Genomic DNA, 24,817 nt, shown 5'->3' on the forward strand with positions numbered 1-24,817 from the left:
AGATCTGACGGTCTTAGCTTTCAAATGAAGTGTTGCTCCTATAGGCCATAAGCTCCAGTTGATAATAGGCTTTTTAGATTTGGGTAAAGGAAAACTGGAGAAAATGTGCTCGGTTGAGGCAGGGGTTAAGAGGTTAAACTCCCACCTGAACATGTTTTCTCCAAATTCTCCAAAAAAAGAGAAAAATCCAGCAAAAAAGTGACAAAAATCCAGCAAAAAAGTGACAAAAATCCAGCAAAAAAGTGACAAAAATCCAGCAAAAAAGTAATAAAAAAGTGACAAAAACATGAAAACAGTGATGGAAATGTGACAAAAAAGTGAGAAAACATTGACAAAAAATTGACACAAAATTTACGAAAAATGTGATTAAAAAAATTGACGAAAAATTGACAAAAAATGAAAAAAATGTGATAAAAAATGGACAAAAAAATGACAAAAAAGTTACAAAAATGAGCTGAATTCCCAACAAAAAAAATGATGGGAAAAAAATCTGCTGACGTGAGGAAAAAGCTCCTCTCGGTTCAGGCGGGAGTTAAGAGGTTAACATGGAATATCAGGACCAAAGGATAAAACTGAAGCTGCTTGTTGGAGCCGTGCCAGTGATTTGTATCATCGTCTCAAAATATGTGTAATATTTGACTAGTTCTCATGTTATTCATAAGAAAATAAAGATACTGTGAGTTAAAATGAAAAGGTTTGATTTCTGCCGTGAACTTTTACAAACTGTGTAAATTAAAATACGTAATGGGTTTAATTTCACGTGACTCCGGTGTCACATGATTTCAGAAAAGGCAAAACAAACCCACTTCCTGTTGTCTTTCAAAATAAACTCCAACGCGCCACAAACACGAAACACAGTTAAAATAGCTGGGGAGAAAATACGAAGGAGCATTGTAGTCAGTGAAAAAAAAAATAAGTCTGTTTTAACGAGAAACGTTCTGTTTTAACGAGAAAAGTTCTGTTTTGACGAGAAAAGTTCTGTTTTAACGTGCAAAATAAATCCTGTTTTAACGAGAAAAGTTCTGTTTTGATGAGAAAAGTTCTGTTTTAACGAGAAAAGTTCTGTTTTAACGTGCAAAATAAATCCTGTTTTTACGAGTAAAGTTTCTGTTTTTATGAGCAAAATAAATCCTGTTTTTACGAGAAAAGTTTCAGATTCAGAAAGTTTCTCAGATATCCCCACCATTGTTCAATGCGCTGGTTGTGGTTACTTGAACCAGTTATATAACATCTTTTGGCAAAATCGTCTGTATGTTCGTTTCTGAGGAAGTTTTGCATTTGCCCACAGTTCTCTGTGCCCAGATCCGAGCGTATTCGGGTGGCAGTACCTTTACGTGACAGCACCTCATTGATAAAGTATCCAGCGATTACTTTCGGATCACTACTAGTGGAATAGGCGTGTAACCATATTACCATTCGTGCAAAGCCATCCACTGCCCCGTTTATGCAGATTCCGTAGGGTTTAAGCTAAAGTAATCGCTGGATACTTTATCAATGAGGAGAAACGAACATACAGACGATTTTGCCAAAAGATGTTATATAACTGGTTCAAGTAGTCTAACCACAACCAGCGCATTGAACAATGGTGGGGATATCTGAGAAACTTTCTGTAATATCCTTGACATTAAAGGATGTGCAGAAATCAGATGGAGGATACATGTTGTGTTTAATGAACATTGGGGCAGCCATCATTACAACATACTGCTCTCATTCTAGCCTTGTAGAAGTGCGGCTTAACGAACCATGCCCCCTATAGGTCAGTGGAAACATAATACTCCCATCTATTAGGCTACACTTTCTGAATCTGAAACTTTTCTCGTAAAAACAGGATTTATTTTGCACGTTAAAACAGAAACTTTACTCGTAAAAACAGGATTTATTTTGCTCATAAAAACAGAAACTTTACTCGTAAAAACAGGATTTATTTTGCACGTTAAAACAGAACTTTTCTCGTTAAAACAGAACTTTTCTAGTTAAAACAGGATTTATTTTTCACGTTAAAACAGAACTTTTCTCGTCAAAACAGAACTTTTCTCGTTAAAACAGACTTTTTTTTTTTTTTCACTGACTACAATGCTCCTTCGTAAGAAAATCCATAAAATCTGAGTAATATTTCTCATAAACGGCCTGTCGTTCATTCAACATTAAAATAACGCTTTAAATCAGTAACATTTAGCGTTTTTGATCTTTTCCGCTCTTATTCTGAAGTGAACCGGAAGCAGGAAGTGTCGCTCCGCAGCCGCTGAGTGAAGACACTTTTTGTGGCTGATTTCAGGGTTTATTTGATTATTTCTGTGCAGTTTTGTGTGACTAAAGTCCGGACATGTCTGAGGAGGAGCATTACCTGGAGCTGAGCGAGAGCCCCGTGCACTTTGAACACGCGTCCAGCGTCAACAACGTGTTCTTCGATGAAGCCAATAAGCAGGTTAGCATTAGCATTAGCATCACAGTTTGGACCAGGCTGCGGAAAACGCGGAAATAAAGTTTAATCATGTGGTTTTAAGGTTTATGGTGTTGTTCAACCCCTTAACTCCCACCTGAGCCGAGCACGTTTTCTCCAGTTTGGCTTTACCCCAATCCAAAAGCTTCTGGAGAAATGCTGTGAAAATAGCAACAAAACTGAGACGAAAACAATGATGGAAATGTGACAAAAAAGTGACGAAAAAGTGGCAAAAATGTCAACAAACAAAAAATGACAAAAATTTACAAAAATGTGATAAAAATTTAACTAAAAAATTACAAAAAATTGACCAAAAAAATGTGATAAAAAGTGACGAAAAATTGATGAAAAAAGTGACAAAAATTCAACAAAAAAGTGACAAAAATTCAACAAAAAAATGACAAAAATTCAACAAAAAATCAATGAAAAAGTGACAAAAATTCAACAAAAATGTGACAAAAATTCAACAAAAAAATGACAAAAATTCAACAAAAAAATGACAAAAATGTGACAAAAATTCAACAAAAATTCAACAAAAAAATGACAAAAATTCAACAAAAAAATGACAAAAATGTGACAAAAATTCAACAAAAATTTAACCAAAAATTCAACAAAAAAATGAGAAAAATTCAACCAAACAGTGACAAAAAATCATCAAAAAACTCAACAAAAAAATTACAAAAACTCAACAAAAATGTGACCAAAATTTAAACAAAAACAAAAAAAAACATAAAAAAAAGGTGACACACCACAGCAACAACGCGAGGAAAAAGATCACTTTTGTGGGTCTTAGCTTTCAAATGAGGTGCTACACAGGCCTACAGCCAAAGAGGACAGAATGCATTTGGTTTAGGCGGGTGGTGAGAGGTTAAACATTTACTCACAGTGGAAAAAATATCAATTATTTTTACTCGAGTAAGAAGCACTCGGGTAGAAGTGAAGAGTACTGTATAATAAACGACTCTGAGAAGTACAATTTCTTCAAAACGTTCCATGTACTGGAGTAAATGTATGCGAGTACTCCTTGCCCGTACATCATGAACCCACTAATATTTGAATCTGCTGCAGGTGTTCGCGGTGCGTTCAGGCGGCGCCACCGGAGTCGTGGTCAAAGGTCCCGACGACAAGAGCAGCGTGGCCTTCAGGTACGGCTGGGACTGTGGGCAAACGGAGTTCTGTAAGATCCTCACCCTGTGCTTTTGTGCTGAAGGATGGAGGACAAGGGGGAGGTCAAGTGCATCAAGTTCTCTCTGGGGAACAAGATCCTGGCGGTGCAGAGGACGCCCAAGTCTGTGGTGAGTCCGTGGACCAGGGTCCTCATGGTCCCACCTGCAAGGCCGTGGGAACCCAGGGTGCTGAGGGCGCTGCAGCACCCCCCGGTGGATGGTTTGTGAACTGCAGGCAATATTAACCCCTTAACTCCCACCTGAACCGAGGACGTTTTCTCCAGCTTTACCCCAATCCAAAAGCTTCTGGAGAAAAGGTGTGAAAATAGTGACAAAACTGAGACGAAAACAAGGAGGAAAATGTGAAAACAGTGAGAAAACACTGAAGAAAAAGGGACGAAAAATGGATGAAAAAATGAATGAAATGTGACAAAAAAATACAAAAAAGTGATAAGAATTTGACAAAAAAATGCAAATAATTTGACCAAAAATTTGACAAAAAAGTGAGAAAAATGTGACGAAAAATTGAGAAAAAATGGACAAAAAATGACAAAAAATTGACAAAAACTGAGAAAAATTTGACGAAAACTGAGGAAAAATTAGACAAAAAATTGACAAAAAAGTGCCCAAAATGGACAAAAAACGGGGAAAAAATTGACAAAAACAGAGAAAAATTTGACAAAAAACAGAGAAAAATTTGACGAAAAATTGAGAAAAAAATTACGAAAAATTGAGGAAAAAATGATGAAAAAGTGACAAAAAAGTGACAATAATATGATGAAAATGTGACAAAAATGAGACGACTGCCCAACAAAAAAAGTGATGAAAAAAAATCTGACGTGAGGAAAAAGATCCATTTAGTTTTGTAGGTCTTTCAAATGAGGCGTTACACTGGCCTACAGGATTTGGGTAAAGCTGAACTGGAGAAAATGCTCTCGGTTCAGGCGGGAGTTAAGAGGTTAATACATAGGATTTATGCACAGAAGAAGTATTTTGGGGGTAATTTTTGTCCCTCAGCACCCCCTCACTAAAACATCTGCCCACCTGGTCCGTTCTTCTGACTGACGCTTTGTTTTCCCTCTGTAGGACTTTATAAACTTCATCCCCGATTACCCGCACACCGAGTTCTCTCAGGAGTGTAAGGTCAGCACGAGTCGCCTTCGTCCAACGTGTCATCGTTCACGAAATATATTTATCTGCTTTGAATTTGTTCCAGACGAAGAACGCGAACGTGCTGGGATTCTGCTGGACCAACTGGAACGAGATCGTCTTCATCACCGAGCAAGGCATCGAGTACTACCAGGTACAGACGACTGACTGTAGAGTACTACCAGGTACAGACGACTGACTGTAGAGTACTACCAGGTACAGACGACTGACTGTAGAGTACTACCAGGTACAGACGACTGACTGTAGAGTACTACCAGGTACAGACGACTGAGTATCGAGAACTACCAGGTACAGACGACTGAGTATCGAGTACTACCAGGTACAGACGACTGAGTATCGAGAACTACCAGGTACAGACGACTGAGTATCGAGAACTACCAGGTACAGACGACTGAGTATCGAGTACTACCAGGTACAGACGACTGAGTATCGAGTACTACCAGGTACAGACGACTGACTGTAGAGTACTACCAGGTACAGACGACTGAGTATCGAGAACTACCAGGTACAGACGACTGAGTATCGAGTACTACCAGGTACAGACGACTGAGTATCGAGAACTACCAGGTACAGACGACTGAGTATCGAGAACTACCCGGTACAGACGACTGACTGTAGAGTACTACCAGGTACAGACGACTGACTGTAGAGTACTACCAGGTACAGACGACTGAGTATCGAGTACTACCAAGTACAGACGACTGAGTATCGAGCACTACCAAGTACAGACGACTGAGTATCGAGTACTACCAGGTACAGACGACTGAGTATCGAGCACTACCAAGTACAGACGACTGAGTATCGAGAACTACCAGGTACAGACGACTGAGTATCGAGTACTACCAGGTACAGGCGACTGAGTATCGAGAACTACCAGGTACAGACGACTGAGTATCGAGAACTACCAGGTACAGACGACTGAGTATCGAGTACTACCTGGTACAGACGACTGAGTATCGAGAACTACCAGGTACAGACGACTGAGTATCGAGTACTACCAGGTACAGACGACTGAGTATCGAGCACTACCAAGTACAGACGACTGAGTATCGAGAACTACCAGGTACAGACGACTGAGTATCGAGCACTACCAAGTACAGACGACTGAGTATCGAATACTACCAGGTACAGACGACTGAGTATCGAGTACTACCAGGTACAGACGACTGAGTATCGAGTACTACCAGGTACAGACGACTGAGTATCGAGTACTACCAGGTACAGACGACTGAGTATCGAGTACTACCAGGTACAGACGACTGAGTATCGAGTACTACCAGGTACAGACGACTGAGTATCGAGTACTACCAGGTACAGATGACTGAGTATCGAGTACTACCAGGTACAGACGACTGAGTATCGAGTACTACCAGGTACAGGCGACTGACTGTAGAGTACTACCAGGTACAGACGACTGACTGTAGAGTACTACCAGGTACAGACGACTGAGTATCGAGTACTACCAGGTACAGACGACTGAGTATCGAGTACTACTAGGTACAGGCGACTGAGTATCGAGTACTACCTGGTACAGACGACTGAGTATCGAGTACTACCAGGTACAGACGACTGAGTATCGAGAACTACCAGGTACAGACGACTGAGTATCGAGTACTACCAGGTACAGACGACTGAGTATCGAATACTACCAGGTACAGACGACTGAGTATCGAGTACTACCAGGTACAGACGACTGAGTATCGAGTACTACCAGGTACAGACGACTGAGTATCGAGTACTACCAGGTACAGACGACTGAGTATCGAGTACTACCAGGTACAGACGACTGAGTATCGAGTACTACCAGGTACAGACGACTGAGTATCGAGTACTACCCGGTACAGACGACTGAGTATCGAGTACTACCCGGTACAGACGACTGAGTATCGAGTACTACCAGGTACAGACGACTGTCTCGCTGTGTTTCAGGTGTTCCCGGACAAGCGCAGCCTGAAGCTCCTGAAGTCCCAGAGCATCAACGTGAACTGGTTCCAGTTTTGTCCTGAGACGTCGGTGGTTCTTCTGTCGTCCACGGTCCAGGGGAACGTCCTGCAGCCGCTGAGCTTCAGGGTGAACAGACACAAATAATAAACAATAATAATAAACAATAATAATAAACAATAATAATAATAAACAATAAATAATAAATAAAAATAAAAATAAATATTATTAATAAATAATAAACAATAAATAATAAATAACAAACAAATAATAATAATAATAAATAATAATAAACAATAATAGAAAACAAATAATAAACAATAAATAATAATAATAAAAATAAATTATAAACAATAAATAATAAACAATAAATAAAAATAATAAATAACAAACAAATAATAATAATAAATAATAATTAATAATAATTAATAATAATAAATAATAAACAATAAATAATAATTATAAAAATAAATAATAAACAATAAATAATAATTATAAATAATAATAAACATCCTTCTCTTCCTCAGAACGGAGCCGTGTCTAAAATGCCCAAGTTCGAGATCGAGCTTCCCGTCGTCCCCAAACCCGCCAAACTCAGCCTGTCGGAGCGGGACGTCGCCATGGCAACCATGTAAGCCACGCCCACACGCGTGTTCATCCGTCTGAAACACGCCTGAAACACGCTAACGTGTCCGTGTGTTTCAGTTACGGTCAGCTGTACGTCATCTACCTGAAGCATCACTCGAGATCGGCCAACAGCCCGAGCGCCGAGGTGGTGCTGTACCACCTGCCCAGGTAAAGACTGCACCTGTACCACCTATACCACCTAACCCACCTATACCCACTATACCACCTATACTGACTGTACCACCTGCCCAGGTAAAGACTGCACCCGTACCACCTATACCACCTATACCACCTATACCACCTATACCACCTATACCACCTGTACCACCTGTACCACCTGTACCACCTGTACCACCTGTACCACCTATACCACCTATACCACCTGTACCACCTGTACCACCTATACCACCTGTACCACCTGTACCACCTATACCACCTATACCACCTATACCACCTGTACCACCTGTACCACCTGTACCACCTGTACCACCTGTACCACCTATACCACCTATACCCACTATACCACCTATACCACCCGCACCACCTATACCACCTATACCCACTATACCACCTATACCACCTATACCACCTATACCCACTATACCACCCGTACCACCTATACCACCTATACCCACTATACCACCTATACCACCCGCACCACCTATACCACCTGTACCACCTATACCACCTATACCACCTATACCACCTATACCACCTATACCCACTATACCACCTATACCACCTATACCACCTATACCCACTATACCACCTATACCACCTATACCGACTGTACCACCTATACCACCTATACCACCTATACCACCTATACCACCTATACCACCTATACCACCTATACCACCTATACCACCTATACCCACTATACCACCTATACCACCTATACCACCTATACCACCTATACCGACTATACCACCTATACCAGCTATACCACCTATACCACCTATACCACCTATACCCACTATACCACCTATACCGACTATACCACCTATACCACCTATACCACCTATACCACCTATACCGACTATACCACCTATACCACCTATACCACCTATACCACCTATACCACCTATACCACCTATACCACCTATACCCACTATACCACCTACACCACCTATACCACCTATACCACCTATACCACCTATACCCACTATACCACCTATACCACCTATACCACCTATACCACCTATACCCACTATACCACCTATACCACCTATACCCACTATACCACCTATACCACCTATACCACCTATACCCACTATACCACCTATACCACCTATACCACCTATACCCACTATACCGACTATACCGACTGTACCACCTATACCACCTATACCACCTATACCCACTATACCACCTATACCACCTATACCACCTATACCACCTATACCACCTATACCCACTATACCCACTATACCCACTATACCACCTATACCACCTATACCACCTATACCACCTATACCCACTATACCCACTATACCCACCTATACCCACCTATACCACCTATACCACCTATACCCACTATACCCACTATACCCACCTATACCACCTATACCCACCTATACCACCTATACCACCTATGCCACCTGTGCCACCTATACCACCTATACCACCTATACCCACTATACCCACTATACCCACCTATACCACCTATACCCACCTATACCACCTATACCACCTATACCACCTATACCCACTGTACCACCTGCCCAGGTAAAGACTGCACCCGTGCCACCTATACCACCTATACCACCTATACCACCTATACCACCTATACCACCTATACCACCTATACCACCTATACCACCTATACCGACTATACCACCTATACCACCTATACCACCTATACCCACTATACCACCTATACCACCTATACCACCTATACCACCTATACCCACTATACCACCTATACCACCTATACCACCTATACCACCTATACCCACTATACCCACTATACCCACCTATACCACCTATACCACCTACACCCACTATACCCACCTATACCACCTATACCACCTATACCACCTATACCACCTATACCACCTATACCACCTATACCACCTATACCCACTATACCACCTGTGCCACCTATACCACCTATACCACCTATACCACCTATACCCACTGTACCACCTGCCCAGGTAAAGACTGCACCCGCGCCACCTATACCACCTATACCACCTATACCACCTGTGCCACCTATACCACCTATACCACCTATACCACCTATACCACCTATACCCACTATACCACCTATACCACCTATACCGACTATACCGACTATACCGACTGTACCACCTATACCACCTATACCACCTATACCCACTATACCACCTATACCACCTATACCACCTATACCACCTATACCACCTATACCGACTATACCACCTATACCACCTATACCACCTATACCACCTATACCACCTATACCCACTATACCACCTATACCACCTATACCACCTATACCACCTATACCCACTATACCACCTATACCACCTATACCCACTATACCACCTATACCACCTATACCCACTATACCACCTATACCACCTATACCCACTATACCCACCTATACCACCTATACCCACCTATACCACCTATACCACCTATACCCACTATACCCACCTATACCACCTATACCACCTATACCACCTATACCACCTATACCACCTATACCACCTATACCACCTATACCACCTATACCCACCTATACCACCTATACCACCTATACCACCTATACCCACTGTACCACCTGCCCAGGTAAAGACTGCACCCGCGCCACCTATACCACCTATACCACCTATACCCACTATACCACCTATACCACCTATACCACCTATACCACCTATACCCACTGTACCACCTGCCCAGGTAAAGACTGCACCCGCGCCACCTATACCACCTATACCACCTGTACCACCTGTACCACCTATACCACCTATACCACCTATACCACCTATACCACCTGTACCACCTGTACCACCTGTACCACCTATACCACCTATACCACCTATACCACCTATACCACCTATACCACCTGTCCCACCTGTACCACCTGTACCACCTGTACCACCTATACCACCTATACCCACTATACCACCTATACCACCTATACCACCTGTACCACCTGTACCACCTGTACCACCTGTACCACCTGTACCACCTATACCACCTATACCACCTATACCACCTATACCACCTGTGCCACCTATACCACCTATACCCACTATACCACCTATACCACCTATACCACCTATACCCACTATACCACCTATACCACCTATACCCACTATACCACCTATACCACCTATACCACCTATACCACCTATACCACCTATACCCACTATACCACCTATACCACCTATACCACCTATACCCACTATACCACCTATACCACCTATACCCACTATACCACCTATACCACCTATACCACCTATACCACCTGTACCACCTGTACCACCTATACCACCTATACCACCTATACCACCTGTACCACCTGTACCACCTGTACCACCTGTACCACCTGTACCACCTATACCACCTATACCACCTATACCACCTGTACCACCTGTACCACCTGTACCACCTGTACCACCTATACCACCTATACCCACTATACCACCTATACCACCTATACCCACTATACCACCTATACCACCTATACCACCTATACCACCTATACCACCTATACCACCTATACCACCTGCCCAGGTAAAGACTGCACCTGTGCCACCTATACCACCTATACCACCTATACCACCTATACCACCTATACCACCTATACCCACTATACCACCTATACCACCTATACCACCTATACCACCTATACCCACTATACCACCTATACCACCTATACCACCTGTGCCACCTATACCACCTATACCACCTATACCCACTATACCACCTATACCACCTATACCACCTGCCCAGGTAAAGACTGCACCCGTACTTCCTGTCGCCCATATGCTCCTGAACACAGCGCCCCCCAGTGCATTACTAAAGGAACTTCACTCATGTTTCAGGGACGGCCAGTGTAAAAAGGCCCACGTGCTGAAGCTCAACACCACCGGCAAGTTCGCTCTGAACGTGGTGGACAACCTGGTGGTGGTGCATCATCAGAGCTCACAGGTCAGATAAATGCACTCTCTCTGCTCTGTCAGATAAATGCACTCTCTCTGCTCTGTCAGATAAATGCACTCTCTCTGCTGGGTCAGATAAATGCACTCTCTCTGCTGTCAGATAAATGCACTCTCTCTGCTGGGTCAGATAAATGCACTCTCTCTGCTGGGTCAGATAAATGCACTCTCTCTGCTGGGTCAGATAAATGCACTCTCTCTGCTGTCAGATAAATGCACTCTCTCTGCTCTGTCAGATAAATGCACTCTCTCTGCTGTCAGATAAATGCACTCTCTCTGCTGTCAGATAAATGCACTCTCTCTGCTGGGTCAGATAAATGCACTCTCTCTGCTGTGTCAGATAAATGCACTCTCTCTGCTGGGTCAGATAAATGCACTCTCTCTGCTGTCAGATAAATGCACTCTCTCTGCTGGGTCAGATAAATGCACTCTCTCTGCTGGGTCAGATAAATGCACTCTCTCTGCTGGGTCAGATAAATGCACTCTCTCTGCTGTCAGATAAATGCACTCTCTCTGCTCTGTCAGATAAATGCACTCTCTCTGCTGTCAGATAAATGCACTCTCTCTGCTCTGTCAGATAAATGCACTCTCTCTGCTCTGTCAGATAAATGCACTCTCTCTGCTCTGTCAGATAAATGCACTCTCTCTGCTCTGTCAGATAAATGCACTCTCTCTGCTCTGTCAGATAAATGCACTCTCTCTGCTGTCAGATAAATGCACTCTCTCTGCTGTCAGATAAATGCACTCTCTCTGCTCTGTCAGATAAATGCACTCTCTCTGCTGGGTCAGATAAATGCACTCTCTCTGCTCTGTCAGATAAATGCACTCTCTCTGCTCTGTCAGATAAATGCACTCTCTCTGCTCTGTCAGATAAATGCACTCTCTCTGCTGGGTCAGATAAATGCACTCTCTCTGCTCTGTCAGATAAATGCACTCTCTCTGCTCTGTCAGATAAATGCACTCTCTCTGCTGTCAGATAAATGCACTCTCTCTGCTCCGTCAGATAAATGCACTCTCTCTGCTGGGTCAGATAAATGCACTCTCTCTGCTCTGTCAGATAAATGCACTCTCTCTGCTCTGTCAGATAAATGCACTCTCTCTGCTCCGTCAGATAAATGCACTCTCTCTGCTGGGTCAGATAAATGCACTCTCTCTGCTCTGTCAGATAAATGCACTCTCTCTGCTCTGTCAGATAAATGCACTCTCTCTGCTCTGTCAGATAAATGCACTCTCTCTGCTGTCAGATAAATGCACTCTCTCTGCTCTGTCAGATAAATGCACTCTCTCTGCTCCGTCAGATAAATGCACTCTCTCTGCTCCGTCAGATAAATGCACTCTCTCTGCTGTCAGATAAATGCACTCTCTCTGCTGTCAGATAAATGCACTCTCTCTGCTGTCAGATAAATGCACTCTCTCTGCTGTCAGATAAATGCACTCTCTCTGCTCTGTCAGATAAATGCACTCTCTCTGCTCTGTCAGATAAATGCACTCTCTCTGCTGTCAGATAAATGCACTCTCTCTGCTGTCAGATAAATGCACTCTCTCTGCTGTCAGATAAATGCACTCTCTCTGCTGTCAGATAAATGCACTCTCTCTGCTGTCAGATAAATGCACTCTCTCTGCTGTCAGATAAATGCACTCTCTCTGCTCTGTCAGATAAATGCACTCTCTCTGCTGGGTCAGATAAATGCACTCTCTCTGCTCTGTCAGATAAATGCACTCTCTCTGCTCTGTCAGATAAATGCACTCTCTCTGCTCTGTCAGATAAATGCACTCTCTCTGCTGTCAGATAAATGCACTCTCTCTGCTCTGTCAGATAAATGCACTCTCTCTGCTCTGTCAGATAAATGCACTCTCTCTGCTGTCAGATAAATGCACTCTCTCTGCTCTGTCAGATAAATGCACTCTCTCTGCTCTGTCAGATAAATGCACTCTCTGGAGCCGTGGGAAGATATTTTAGGGGGCGCTGAGGGACAAACTTTACCCCCAAAATACTTTTACCTGTTTATTAACCTCTTAACTCCCGCCTGAACCGAGAGCATTTTCTCCAGTTCAGCTTTACCCAAATCCTGTAGGCCAGTGTAACGCCTCATTTGAAAGACCTACAAAACTAAATGGATCTTTTTCATCACTTTTTTTGTTGGGCAGTCGACTCATTTTTGTCACATTTTTGTGACTTTTTTTTTGTCACTTTTTCGTCTAATTTTTCTCACTTTTTTGTCACTTTTTTGTCACTTTTTTCTCCATTTTTCATCAAATTTCTCTCATTTTTTTGTCAATTTTTGTCAATTTTTCTCAATTTTTCTCAATTTTTTGTCATTTTTCTCCATTTTTCTCAATTTTTCGTCATTTTTTCGTCATTTTTTCGTCCCTTTTTTGTCAATTTTTTGTCACTTTTGTCATTTTTCCTCAATTTTTTTGTCACTTTTTTGTCACATTTTTCTCATTTTTTTTCACACTTTTTTGTCCATTTTTTCTCAATTTTTCATCACATTTTTCTCATTTTTTTGTCAATTTTTGTCAATTTTTCTCATTTTTTTGTCATTTTTTCGTCCCTTTTTCGTCCCTTTTTTGTCAATTTTTTGTCATTTTTCCTCAATTTTTTTGTCACTTTTTTGTCACATTTTTGTCACTTTTTTGTCACTTTTTTGTCAATTTTTGTCAATTTTTCTCATTTTTTTTGTCATTTTTTGTCAATTTTTTGTCACTTTTATTTATTTATTTTTGTCAATGTTTTGTCACATTTTCATCCTTGTTTTCGTCTCAGTTTGTTGCTATTTTCACACCTTTTCTCCAGAAGCTTTTGGATTGGGGTAAAGCTGGAGAAAATGTGCTCGGTTCAGGTGGGAGTTAAGTGGTTAATATTGCCTGCAGTTCACAAACAATCCACCAGGGGGTGCTGCAGCGCCCTCAGCACCCTGGGTTCCCACGGCCTTGACTCTCTCTCCTCATCACCTCCTCTCTTTGTCCAGACGTCTCTGATCTTCGACATTAAGCTGAAGGAGCCGGACTGTGCAGTTTCTCATCAGCCTGTGCTCCCCGCGCGCTCCATCGCCCCCTACAGGATCGCCCTGGCCGGTACAGACACTAACGCGTGAACACTGAAGGAATGTGAATGTTCCTCAGTGTAGCTTTAATGTTCTGTTTGGTTCCAGGTCCGGCGGTCGTTCCTGCTCAGCCGCCTGTCCCTCAGCTCTGTATCCTTCACAAACGCTCTCCCCCTGGACGAGCGAGAGCCACAGTAAAGGTTTTAAACAGTGATGAAGAGCAGTGTTTTAGCTAACGGAGAGCTAACGTGAAGCTAACTGAGGGCTAACGTAAAGCTAACGGAGAGCTAACGTAAAGCTAACAGAGAGCTAGTGTAAAACTAACAGAGAGCTAACGTGAAGCTAACGGAGAGCTAACGTAAAGCTAACAGAGGGCTAACGTAAAGCTAACAGAGAGCTAACGTAAAGCTAACAGAGAGCAAACGTAAAGCTAACAGAGGGCTAACGTAAAGTTAACGGAGAGCTAACGTAAAGCTAACAGAGGGCTAACGTAAAGCTAACAGAGAGCTAACGTAAAGTTAACGGAGAGCTAACGTAAAGCTAACAGAGGGCTAACGTAAAGCTAACGGAGAGCTAACGTGAAGCTAACGGAGGGCTAACGTAAAGTTAACAGAGGGCTAATGTAAAGCTAACAGAGAGCTAGCGTAAAGCTAACAGAGAGCTAACGTAAAGCTAACAGAGAGCTAACGGAAAGCTAACAGAGAGCTAACGGAAAGCTAACAGAGAACTAACGCAGAGAGCTAACGTAAAGCTAACAGAGAGCTAACGTAAAGCTAACATAGGGCAAACGTAAAGCTAACAGAGAGCAAACGTAAAGCTAACAGAGCTAACGTAAAGCTAGCGGAGAGCTAACGTAAAGCTAACGGAGAGAGCTAACGTAAAGCTAACGGAGAGCTAACGGAAAGCTAACGGAGGGCTAACGTAAAGCTAAGGGAGGGCTAACGTAAAGCTAACAGAGAGCTAACGGAGAGAGCTAACGTAAAGCTAACAGAGAGCTAACATAAAGCTAACAGAGAGCTAACGTAAAGCTAACAGAGAGCTAACGTAAAGCTAACAGAGAGCTAACGTAAAGCTAACAGAGAGCTAACGTAAAGCTAACGGAGAGCTAACGTAAAGCTAACGGAGAGCTAACGGAAAGCTAACGGAGGGCTAACGTAAAGCTAACGGAGGGCTAACGTAAAGCTAACAGAGAGCTAACGGAGAGAGCTAACGTAAAGCTAACAGAGAGCTAACGTAAAGCTAACAGAGAGCTAACGTAAAGCTAACAGAGAGCTAACGTAAAGCTAACGGAGAGCTAACGTAAAGCTAACGGAGAGCTAACGTAAAGCTAACGGAGAGCTAACGTAAAGCTAACGGAGAGCTAACGTAAAGCTAACGGAGAGCTAACGTAAAGCTAACGGAGAGCTAACGGAAAGCTAACGGAGGGCTAACGTAAAGCTAACGGAGAGCAGTGGTTTCAGTGATGAAGAGCAGTGGTTTCAGTGATGAAGAGCAGTGGTTTCAGTGATGAAGAGCAGTGGTTTCAGTGATGAAGAGCAGTGGTTTCAGTGATGAAGAGCAGTGGTTTTCAGTGATGAAGAGCAGTGGTTTTCAGTGATGAAGAGCAGTGGTTTCAGTGATGAAGAGCAGTGGTTTCAGTGATGAAGAGCAGTGGTTTTTTCCTTGACTCAGACCAGACTCTTCATCGTGGAGCGTGTTTCAGCCCGACATCATCATCAGCGCCAGCGAAGGTCAGTTCTCATGAACCTGCAGGGGGCGCTGTTCATGGTTTATGTTCTATAGGAAACCTGTGGGTTTAACCTCGTAACTCCCACCTGAACGGATCCCATTTCCTCCAGTTTGGCTTTACCCCAATCAAAAAGCACCAAAACAGCCACGAAAAATGAGAAGAAAACAAGGATGTAAACGCAACAAAAATGTGACAAAAATTCAACAAAAATGTGACAAAAATTCAACAAAAATTCAACATTTTTTTTTCAAAAACTCAACAACAACGTGAGGAAAAAGATCAGTTTTGTGGGTCTTAGCTTTCAAATGAGGTGTTACACAGGCCTATATAATGGCCAAAGAGGACAGAATGCATTTGGTTCAGGCGGGTGGTCAGAGGTTACGTGTATATTTATGTATATTTATGTATATTCATGTATATTTGTGTATATTTGTGTATATTGTGTAGGATACCTGTGTGTTTATGTGTATATTTATGTATATTTGTGTATATTTGTGTATTTTCTGTAGGATACCTGTGGGTTTATGTGTATATTTGTGTATATTCATGTATATTTATGTATATTCATGTATATTTGTGTATATTTGTGTATATTGTGTAGGATACCTGTGTGTTTATGTGTATATTTATGTATATTTATGTATATTTGTGTATTTTCTGTAGGATACCTGTGGTACCTCGCTGTGCGTTTGCCTCCGACTGTGAATCTGCTCCAGGACAAAGGAAAACTCATGGACTTCCTCCTGAGACGCCGAGACTGTAAACGAGTCATCCTGTCAGTGTGTACTCAGAGTACGTACTTATACTTATACTACTACTACTGTCAGTGTGCACCCAGAGTACGTACTTATACTTCTACTTCTACTACTACTACTGTCAGTGTGCACCAGGGCTACTTTCTTCCACTCATAATTTCAGTCCAAAGTAAAGTTGTTAGTTTACCTTTATTGACCTGTTTACCTTTAATGTTGCAGTTCTGGAGTCTGCAGACAGGGGGAGCCTTCCCGTCGTGGCCACAGTGTTTGATAAACTGAACCAGGTTTATAAGGAGTATCTGGAGGCGGAGCAGAGTTACACTCAGGTCAGACTCGCTTTACCCTCTGTAACTTAAAGCCGTCTTTCTAACTTTACCTGGACTTTAACTTAAAGTCGTGTTTCTAACTTTACCTGGACTTTACCTTAAAGTCGTGTTTCTAACTTTACCTGGACTTTAACTTAAAGTCGTCTTTCTAACTTTACCTGGACTTTAACTTAAAGTCGTCTTTCTAACTTTACCTGGACTTTACCTTAAAGTCGTGTTTCTAACTTTACCTGGACTTTACCTTAAAGTCGTCTTTCTAACTTTACCTGGACTTTAACTTAAAGTCGTGTTTCTAACTTTACCTGGACTTTAACTTAAAGTCGTCTTTCTAACTTTACCTGGACTTTAACTTAAAGCCGTGTTTCTAACTTTACCTGGACTTTAACTTAAAGTCGTGTTTCTAACTTTACCTGGACTTTAACTTAAAGTCGTGTTTCTAACTTTACCTGGACTTTACCTTAAAGTCGTGTTTCTAACTTTACCTGGACTTTACCTTAAAGTCGTGTTTCTAACTTTACCCGGACTTTAACTTAAAGTCGTCTTTCTAACTTTACTTGACTCTGGTGAACTTAAAGTCGTGTTTCTAACTTTACCTGGACTTTAACTTAAAGTCGTGTTTCTAACTTTACCTGGACCCTTTTTAACTTAAAGTCGTGTTTCTAACTTTACTGGACTCTGTTGAACTTAAAGTCGTGTTTCTAACTTTACCTGGACTTTAACTTAAAGTCGTGTTTCTAACTTTACCTGGACTTTCCCTTAAAGTCGTGTTTCTAACTTTACTTGACTCTGTTGAACTTAAAGTCGTGTTTCTAACTTTACCTGGACTTTACCTTAAAGTCGTGTTTCTAACTTTACTTGACTCTGTTGAACTTAAAGTCGTGTTTCTAACTTTACCTGGACTTTACCTTAAAGTCGTGTTTCTAACTTTACCTGGACTTTAACTTAAAGTCGTGTTTCTAACTTTACCTGGACTTTACCTTAAAGCCGTCTTTCTAACTTTACCTGGACTTTAACTTAAAGTCGTGTTTCTAACTTTACCTGGACTTTAACTTAAAGTCGTGTTTCTAACTTTACCTGGACTCTGTTGAACTTAAAGTCGTGTTTCTAACTTTACCTGGACTTTAACTTAAAGTCGTGTTTCTAACTTTACCTGGACTCTGTTGAACTTAAAGTCGTGTTTCTAACTTTACCTGGACTCTGTTGAACTTAAAGTCGTGTTTCTAACTTTACCTGGACTCTGTTGAACTTAAAGTCGTGTTTCTCACTTTACCTGGACTCTGTTGAACTTAAAGTCGTGTTTCTAACTTTACTTGACTCTGTTGAACTTAAAGTCGTGTTTCTAACTTTACCTGGACTTTAACTTAAAGTCGTGTTTCTCACTTTACCCGGACTCTGTTGAACTTAAAGTCGTGTTTCTCACTCTCTCTCTCGTTGGAAGGCGATGGAGTCGGGCGCCGGTCGAGGAAACGCCGCTCAGAAACGGCCAATCAGGACGCAGGCCGTGATCGACCAGTCGGACATGTACACGCACGTGCTGTCGGCGTTCTCCGAGAACAGGGTGAGAGTCTCACACGGGGCTGGACGAGCGAGAGCCGGGCCTGAGGGGGGGGCGGGACCTGAGGGAGGGGCTGGACCTGAGGGAGGGGCTGGACCTGAGGGAGGGGCTGGACGACCTGAGGGAGGGGCTGGACGAGCGAGAGCTGGACCTGAGGGGGGGCGGGACCTGAGGGGGGGGCGGGACCTGAGGGAGGGGCTGGACCTGAGGGAGGGGCGGGACCTGAGGGGGGGGCGGGACCTGAGGGAGGGGCTGGACGAGCGAGAGCCGGGCCTGAGGGGGGGGCGGGACCTGAGGGAGGGGCTGGACCTGAGGGAGGGGCTGGACGAGCGAGAGCCGGGCCTGAGGGGGGGGCGGGACCTGAGGGAGGGGCTGGACGAGCGAGAGCCGGGCCTGAGGGAGGGGCGGGACCTGAGGGAGGGGCTGGACGAGCGAGAGCCGGGCCTGAGGGAGGGGCGGGACCTGAGGGGGGGGCGGGACCTGAGGGAGGGGCGGGACCTGAGGGAGGGGCGGGACCTGAGGGAGGGGCGGGACCTGAGGGGGGGGCGGGACCTGAGGGAGGGGCGGGACCTGAGGGAGGGGCGGGACCTGAGGGAGGGGCGAGACCTGAGGGAGGGGCTGGACCTGAGGGAGGGGCTGGACGACCTGAGGGAGGGGCGGGACCTGAGGGAGGGGCTGGACCTGAGGGAGGGGCTGGACGACCTGAGGGAGGGGCGGGACCTGAGGGAGGGGCTGGACGACCTGAGGGAGGGGCGGGACCTGAGGGAGGGGCGGGACGACCGAGAGGCGGACCTGAGGGAGGGGCTGGACGACCGAGAGCCGGGCCTGAGGGGGGGGCGGGACCTGAGGGAGGGGCGGGACCTGAGGGAGGGGCGGGACCTGAGGGAGGGGCTGGACGAGCGAGAGCCGGGCCTGAGGGAGGGGCGGGACCTGAGGGAGGGGCGGGACCTGAGGGAGGGGCGGGACCTGAGGGAGGGGCGGGACCTGAGGGAGGGGCTGGACCTGAGGGAGGGGCTGGACGACCTGAGGGAGGGGCGGGACCTGAGGGAGGGGCGGGACCTGAGGGAGGGGCGGGACCTGAGGGAGGGGCTGGACCTGAGGGAGGGGCTGGACGACCTGAGGGAGGGGCTGGACCTGAGGGAGGGGCTGGACGGCCTGAGGGAGGGGCTGGACGACCGAGAGGCGGACCTGAGGGGGGGGCGGGACCTGAGGGGGGGGCGGGACCTGAGGGAGGGGCTTGATGACCGAGAGGCGGACCTGAGGGAGGGGCTGGACGAGCGAGAGGCGGACCTGAGGGAGGGGCTGGACGAGCGAGAGCCGGGCCTGAGGGGGGGGCGGGACCTGAGGGAGGGGCGGGACCTGAGGGAGGGGCTGGACCTGAGGGAGGGGCTGGACCTGAGGGAGGGGCTGGACGAGCGAGAGCCGGGCCTGAGGGGGGGGCGGGACCTGAGGGAGGGGCGGGACCTGAGGGAGGGGCGGGACCTGAGGGAGGGGCTGGACAACCTGAGGGAGGGGCTGGACGAGCGAGAGCCGGGCCTGAGGGGGGGGCGGGACCTGAGGGAGGGGCTGGACCTGAGGGAGGGGCTGGACGAGCGAGAGCCGGGCCTGAGGGGGGGGCGGGACCTGAGGGAGGGGCGGGACCTGAGGGAGGGGCGGGACCTGAGGGAGGGGCTGGACGAGCGAGAGCCGGGCCTGAGGGGGGGGCGGGACCTGAGGGAGGGGCGGGACCTGAGGGAGGGGCTGGACGACCTGAGGGAGGGGCTGGACGAGCGAGAGCCGGGCCTGAGGGGGGGGCGGGACCTGAGGGAGGGGCGGGACCTGAGGGAGGGGCGGGACCTGAGGGAGGGGCGGGACCTGAGGGAGGGGCTGGATGACCTGAGGGAGGGGCTGGATGACCTGAGGGAGGGGCTGGACCTGAGGGAGGGGCTGGACCTGAGGGAGGGGCTGGATGACCTGAGGGAGGGGCTGGACCTGAGGGAGGGGCTGGACCTGAGGGAGGGGCTGGACGACCTGAGGGAGGGGCTGGACGACCTGAGGGAGGGGCTGGATGACCTGAGGGAGGGGCTGGACCTGAGGGAGGGGCTGGACCTGAGGGAGGGGCTGGACGACCTGAGGGAGGGGCTGGACGACCTGAGGGAGGGGCTGGACGAGCGAGAGCCGGGCCTGAGGGAGGGGCTGGACCTGAGGGAGGGGCTGGACGACCTGAGGGAGGGGCTGGATGACCTGAGGGAGGGGCTGGACCTGAGGGAGGGGCTGGATGACTGAGGGAGGGGCTGGACGACCTGAGGGAGGGGCTGGACGAGCGAGAGCCGGGCCTGAGGGAGGGGCTGGACCTGAGGGAGGGGCGGGACCTGAGGGAGGGGCGGGACCTGAGGGAGGGGCGGGACCTGAGGGAGGGGCTGGACGACCTGAGGGAGGGGCTGGACGAGCGAGAGCCGGGCCTGAGGGAGGGGCTGGACCTGAGGGAGGGGCTGGACGACCTGAGGGAGGGGCTGGATGACCTGAGGGAGGGGCTGGACCTGAGGGAGGGGCTGGACCTGAGGGAGGGGCTGGATGACTGAGGGAGGGGCTGGACGACCTGAGGGAGGGGCTGGACGAGCGAGAGCCGGGCCTGAGGGAGGGGCTGGACCTGAGGGAGGGGCGGGACCTGAGGGAGGGGCTGGACCTGAGGGAGGGGCTGGACCTGAGGGAGGGGCGGGACCTGAGGGAGGGGCGGGACCTGAGGGAGGGGCTGGACCTGAGGGAGGGGCTGGACGACCTGAGGGAGGGGCTGGACGACCTGAGGGAGGGGCTGGACGACCTGAGGGAGGGGCTGGACGACCGAGGGAGGGGCTGGACGACCTGAGGGAGGGGCTGGACGACCTGAGGGAGGGGCTGGACGAGCGAGGGAGGGGCTGGACGACCTGAGGGAGGGGCTGGATGATCGAGAGGCGGACCTGAGGGAGGGGCTGGACGACCTGAGGGAGGGGCTGGACGAGCGAGAGCCGGGCCTGAGGGAGGGGCTGGACGACCTGAGGGAGGGGCTGGACGAGCTGAGGGAGGGGCTGGACCTGAGGGAGGGGCTGGACGACCTGAGGGAGGGGCTGGACCTGAGGGAGGGGCTGGACGACCTGAGGGAGGGGCTGGACGACTGAGAGCCGGGCCTGAGGGAGGGGCTGGACCTGAGGGAGGGGCGGGACCTGAGGGAGGGGCTGGATGACCGAGGGAGGGGCTGGACGAGCGAGAGCCGCAGTTTCACCTGTCGTTTGTTCTGTTTCCTTCAGGACGTGTGTCATAAGTTCACCATCGCCGTCCTCATGGAGTATATCCGCTCCCTCAACCAGGTCCAGATCACCGTGCAGGTTCTGTATACTTCTGCGTATTTATACATCTGTACTGCAGTACTTTATCCTCTACATATTTATATATCTATACTTATATATTAGGGCCGGTTCCTTTTGTGATTAATTCCGTTTAATCACTGACATCATAAATCTGAATATAAATAAATCCCACTTTGCTTTCGTGGCTCAGACTCTTTTCCAGTTTCAGCTCGAATGGAGGAAAACAGAAGAAACGTCAAAAACATAAAAACAACTGAAATAAACTAGGCTTAAATGCGATTAACTGTTATTAATTAATTACAAAGGCCATAATTAACCCAACACTGGTTTATATCCACACAAAGTACTTTTATATAACTACAGTAATGTTAACCCCTTAACTCCCACCTGAACCGAGCACATTTTCTCCAGTTTGGCTTTACCCCAATCCAAAAGCTTCTGGACAAAAGGTGAGAAAATAGCAACAAAACTGAGACGAAAACAATGATGGAAATGTGACAAAAAAGTGACCAAAAAAAATGACAAAAATGTGACAAAAATGTGACAAAAAAATGACAAAAATTTGATAAAAAATTGACGAAAACATCACAAAAATGTGACAATTTTTTTTTTTTTAAATGGACAAAAAATGACTAAAAAATGACTTAAAACAATAATGGAAAAAAGTGAGAAAAATTGATGAAAAAGTGACAAAAATGTGACAAAAAAATTACAAAAATATTGACAAAAATGTGATACAAAATTGGCAAAAAAAAAAAAAATTGACAAAAAATGACCAAAAAATGACGTGAGGAAAAAGATCCTCTGGGTTCTGAGCTGGACTCTGACAGATCTGGACTCTGGCAGATCTGGATCTCTGAGCTGGACTCTGGACTCTGGCGGATCTGGATCTCTGAGCTGGACTCTGGACTCTGACAGATCTGGATCTCTGAGCTGGACTGGCAGATCTGGATCTCTGAGCTGGACTCTGGCAGATCTGGATCTCTGAGCTGGACTCTGGACTCTGGCGGATCTGGATCTCTGAGCTGGACTCTGGACTCTGGCAGATCTGGATCTCTGAGCTGGACTCTGGCGGATCTGGATCTCTGAGCTGGACTCTGGACTCTGGCAGATCTGGATCTCTGAGCTGGACTCTGGCGGATCTGGATCTCTGAGCTGGACTCTGGCGGATCTGGATCTCTGAGCTGGACTCTGGCGGATCTGGATCTCTGAGCTGGACTCTGGCGGATCTGGATCTCTGAGCTGGACTCTGGCAGATCTGGATCTCTGAGCTGGACTCTGACAGATCTGGATCTCTGAGCTGGACTCTGGCGGATCTGGATCTCTGAGCTGGACTCTGGCGGATCTGGATCTCTGAGCTGGACTCTGGCAGATCTGGATCTCTGAGCTGGACTCTGACAGATCTGGATCTCTGAGCTGGACTCTGGCAGATCTGGATCTCTGAGCTGGACTCTGGACTCTGACAGATCTGGATCTCTGAGCTGGACTCTGGACTCTGGCAGATCTGGATCTCTGAGCTGGACTCTGGCAGATCTGGATCTCTGAGCTGGACTTTAGCAGATCTGGATCTCTGAGCTTGACTCTGACAGATCTGGATCTCTGAGCTGGACTCTGGCAGATCTGGATCTCTGAGCTGGACTCTGGCAGATCTGGATCTCTGAGCTGGACTCTGGCAGATCTGGATCTCTGAGCTGGACTCTGGACTCTGGCAGATCTGGATCACTGAGCTGGACTCTGACAGATCTGGATCTCTGAGCTGGACTCTGGACTCTGGCAGATCTGGATCTCTGAGCTGGACTCTGGCAGATCTGGATCTCTGAGCTGGACTCTGGCAGATCTGGATCTCTGAGCTGGACTCTGGACTCTGGCAGATCTGGATCTCTGAGCTGGACTTTAGCAGATCTGGATCTCTGAGCTTGACTCTGACAGATCTGGATCTCTGAGCTGGACTCTGGCAGATCTGGATCTCTGAGCTGGACTCTGACGGATCTGGATCACTGAGCTGGACTCTGGCAGATCTGGATCTCTGAGCTGGACTCTGGACTCTGGCAGATCTGGATCTCTGAGCTGGACTCTGGCAGATCTGGATCTCTGAGCTGGACTTTAGCAGATCTGGATCTCTGAGCTTGACTCTGACAGATCTGGATCTCTGAGCTGGACTCTGGCAGATCTGGATCTCTGAGCTGGACTCTGACGGATCTGGATCTCTGAGCTGGACTCTGGCAGATCTGGATCTCTGAGCTGGACTCTGGCAGATCTGGATCTCTGAGCTGGACTCTGGCAGATCTGGATCTCTGAGCTGGACTCTGGCAGATCTGGATCTCTGAGCTGGACTCTGGACTCTGGCAGATCTGGATCTCAGAGCTGGACTCTGGACTCTGGCAGATCTGGATCTCTGAGCTGGTCTCTGGCAGATCTGGATCTCTGAGCTGGACTCTGGACTCTGGCAGATCTGGATCTCTGAGCTGGACTCTGACAGATCTGGATCTCTGAGCTGGACTCTGGACTCTGGCAGATCTGGATCTCTGAGCTGGTCTCTGGCAGATCTGGATCTCTGAGCTGGACTCTGGACTCTGGCAGATCTGGC

The 24,817-nt window shown here is 46.8% G+C and overlaps 1 protein-coding gene across 1 annotated transcript in view; it reads left to right on the plus strand.

The window, feature by feature from the left end:
- Positions 1 to 2,221: 2,221 nt before the first annotated feature.
- Positions 2,222 to 24,817, plus strand: part of rmc1 (regulator of MON1-CCZ1) — a 28,563-nt gene continuing 5,967 nt past the window's right edge. Inside the window, exons 1-16 of the mRNA XM_079576401.1 lie at positions 2,222 to 2,425; positions 3,509 to 3,585; positions 3,651 to 3,735; positions 4,693 to 4,749; positions 4,823 to 4,909; positions 6,706 to 6,846; positions 7,245 to 7,348; positions 7,423 to 7,512; positions 11,382 to 11,487; positions 14,468 to 14,573; positions 14,651 to 14,692; positions 16,219 to 16,272; positions 16,935 to 17,063; positions 17,246 to 17,352; positions 18,791 to 18,910; positions 22,171 to 22,248. Coding sequence (XP_079432527.1) covers positions 2,324 to 2,425; positions 3,509 to 3,585; positions 3,651 to 3,735; positions 4,693 to 4,749; positions 4,823 to 4,909; positions 6,706 to 6,846; positions 7,245 to 7,348; positions 7,423 to 7,512; positions 11,382 to 11,487; positions 14,468 to 14,573; positions 14,651 to 14,692; positions 16,219 to 16,272; positions 16,935 to 17,063; positions 17,246 to 17,352; positions 18,791 to 18,910; positions 22,171 to 22,248 — 1,485 coding nt within the window. The 5' untranslated portion in view covers positions 2,222 to 2,323. The remainder of the gene's footprint in view (positions 2,426 to 3,508; positions 3,586 to 3,650; positions 3,736 to 4,692; positions 4,750 to 4,822; positions 4,910 to 6,705; positions 6,847 to 7,244; positions 7,349 to 7,422; positions 7,513 to 11,381; positions 11,488 to 14,467; positions 14,574 to 14,650; positions 14,693 to 16,218; positions 16,273 to 16,934; positions 17,064 to 17,245; positions 17,353 to 18,790; positions 18,911 to 22,170; positions 22,249 to 24,817) is intronic.

The sequence above is a fragment of the Gobius niger genome, assembly GCF_951799975.1.
Source record: "Gobius niger genome assembly, chromosome: 18".
Lineage (NCBI taxonomy): Eukaryota > Metazoa > Chordata > Actinopteri > Gobiiformes > Gobiidae > Gobius > Gobius niger.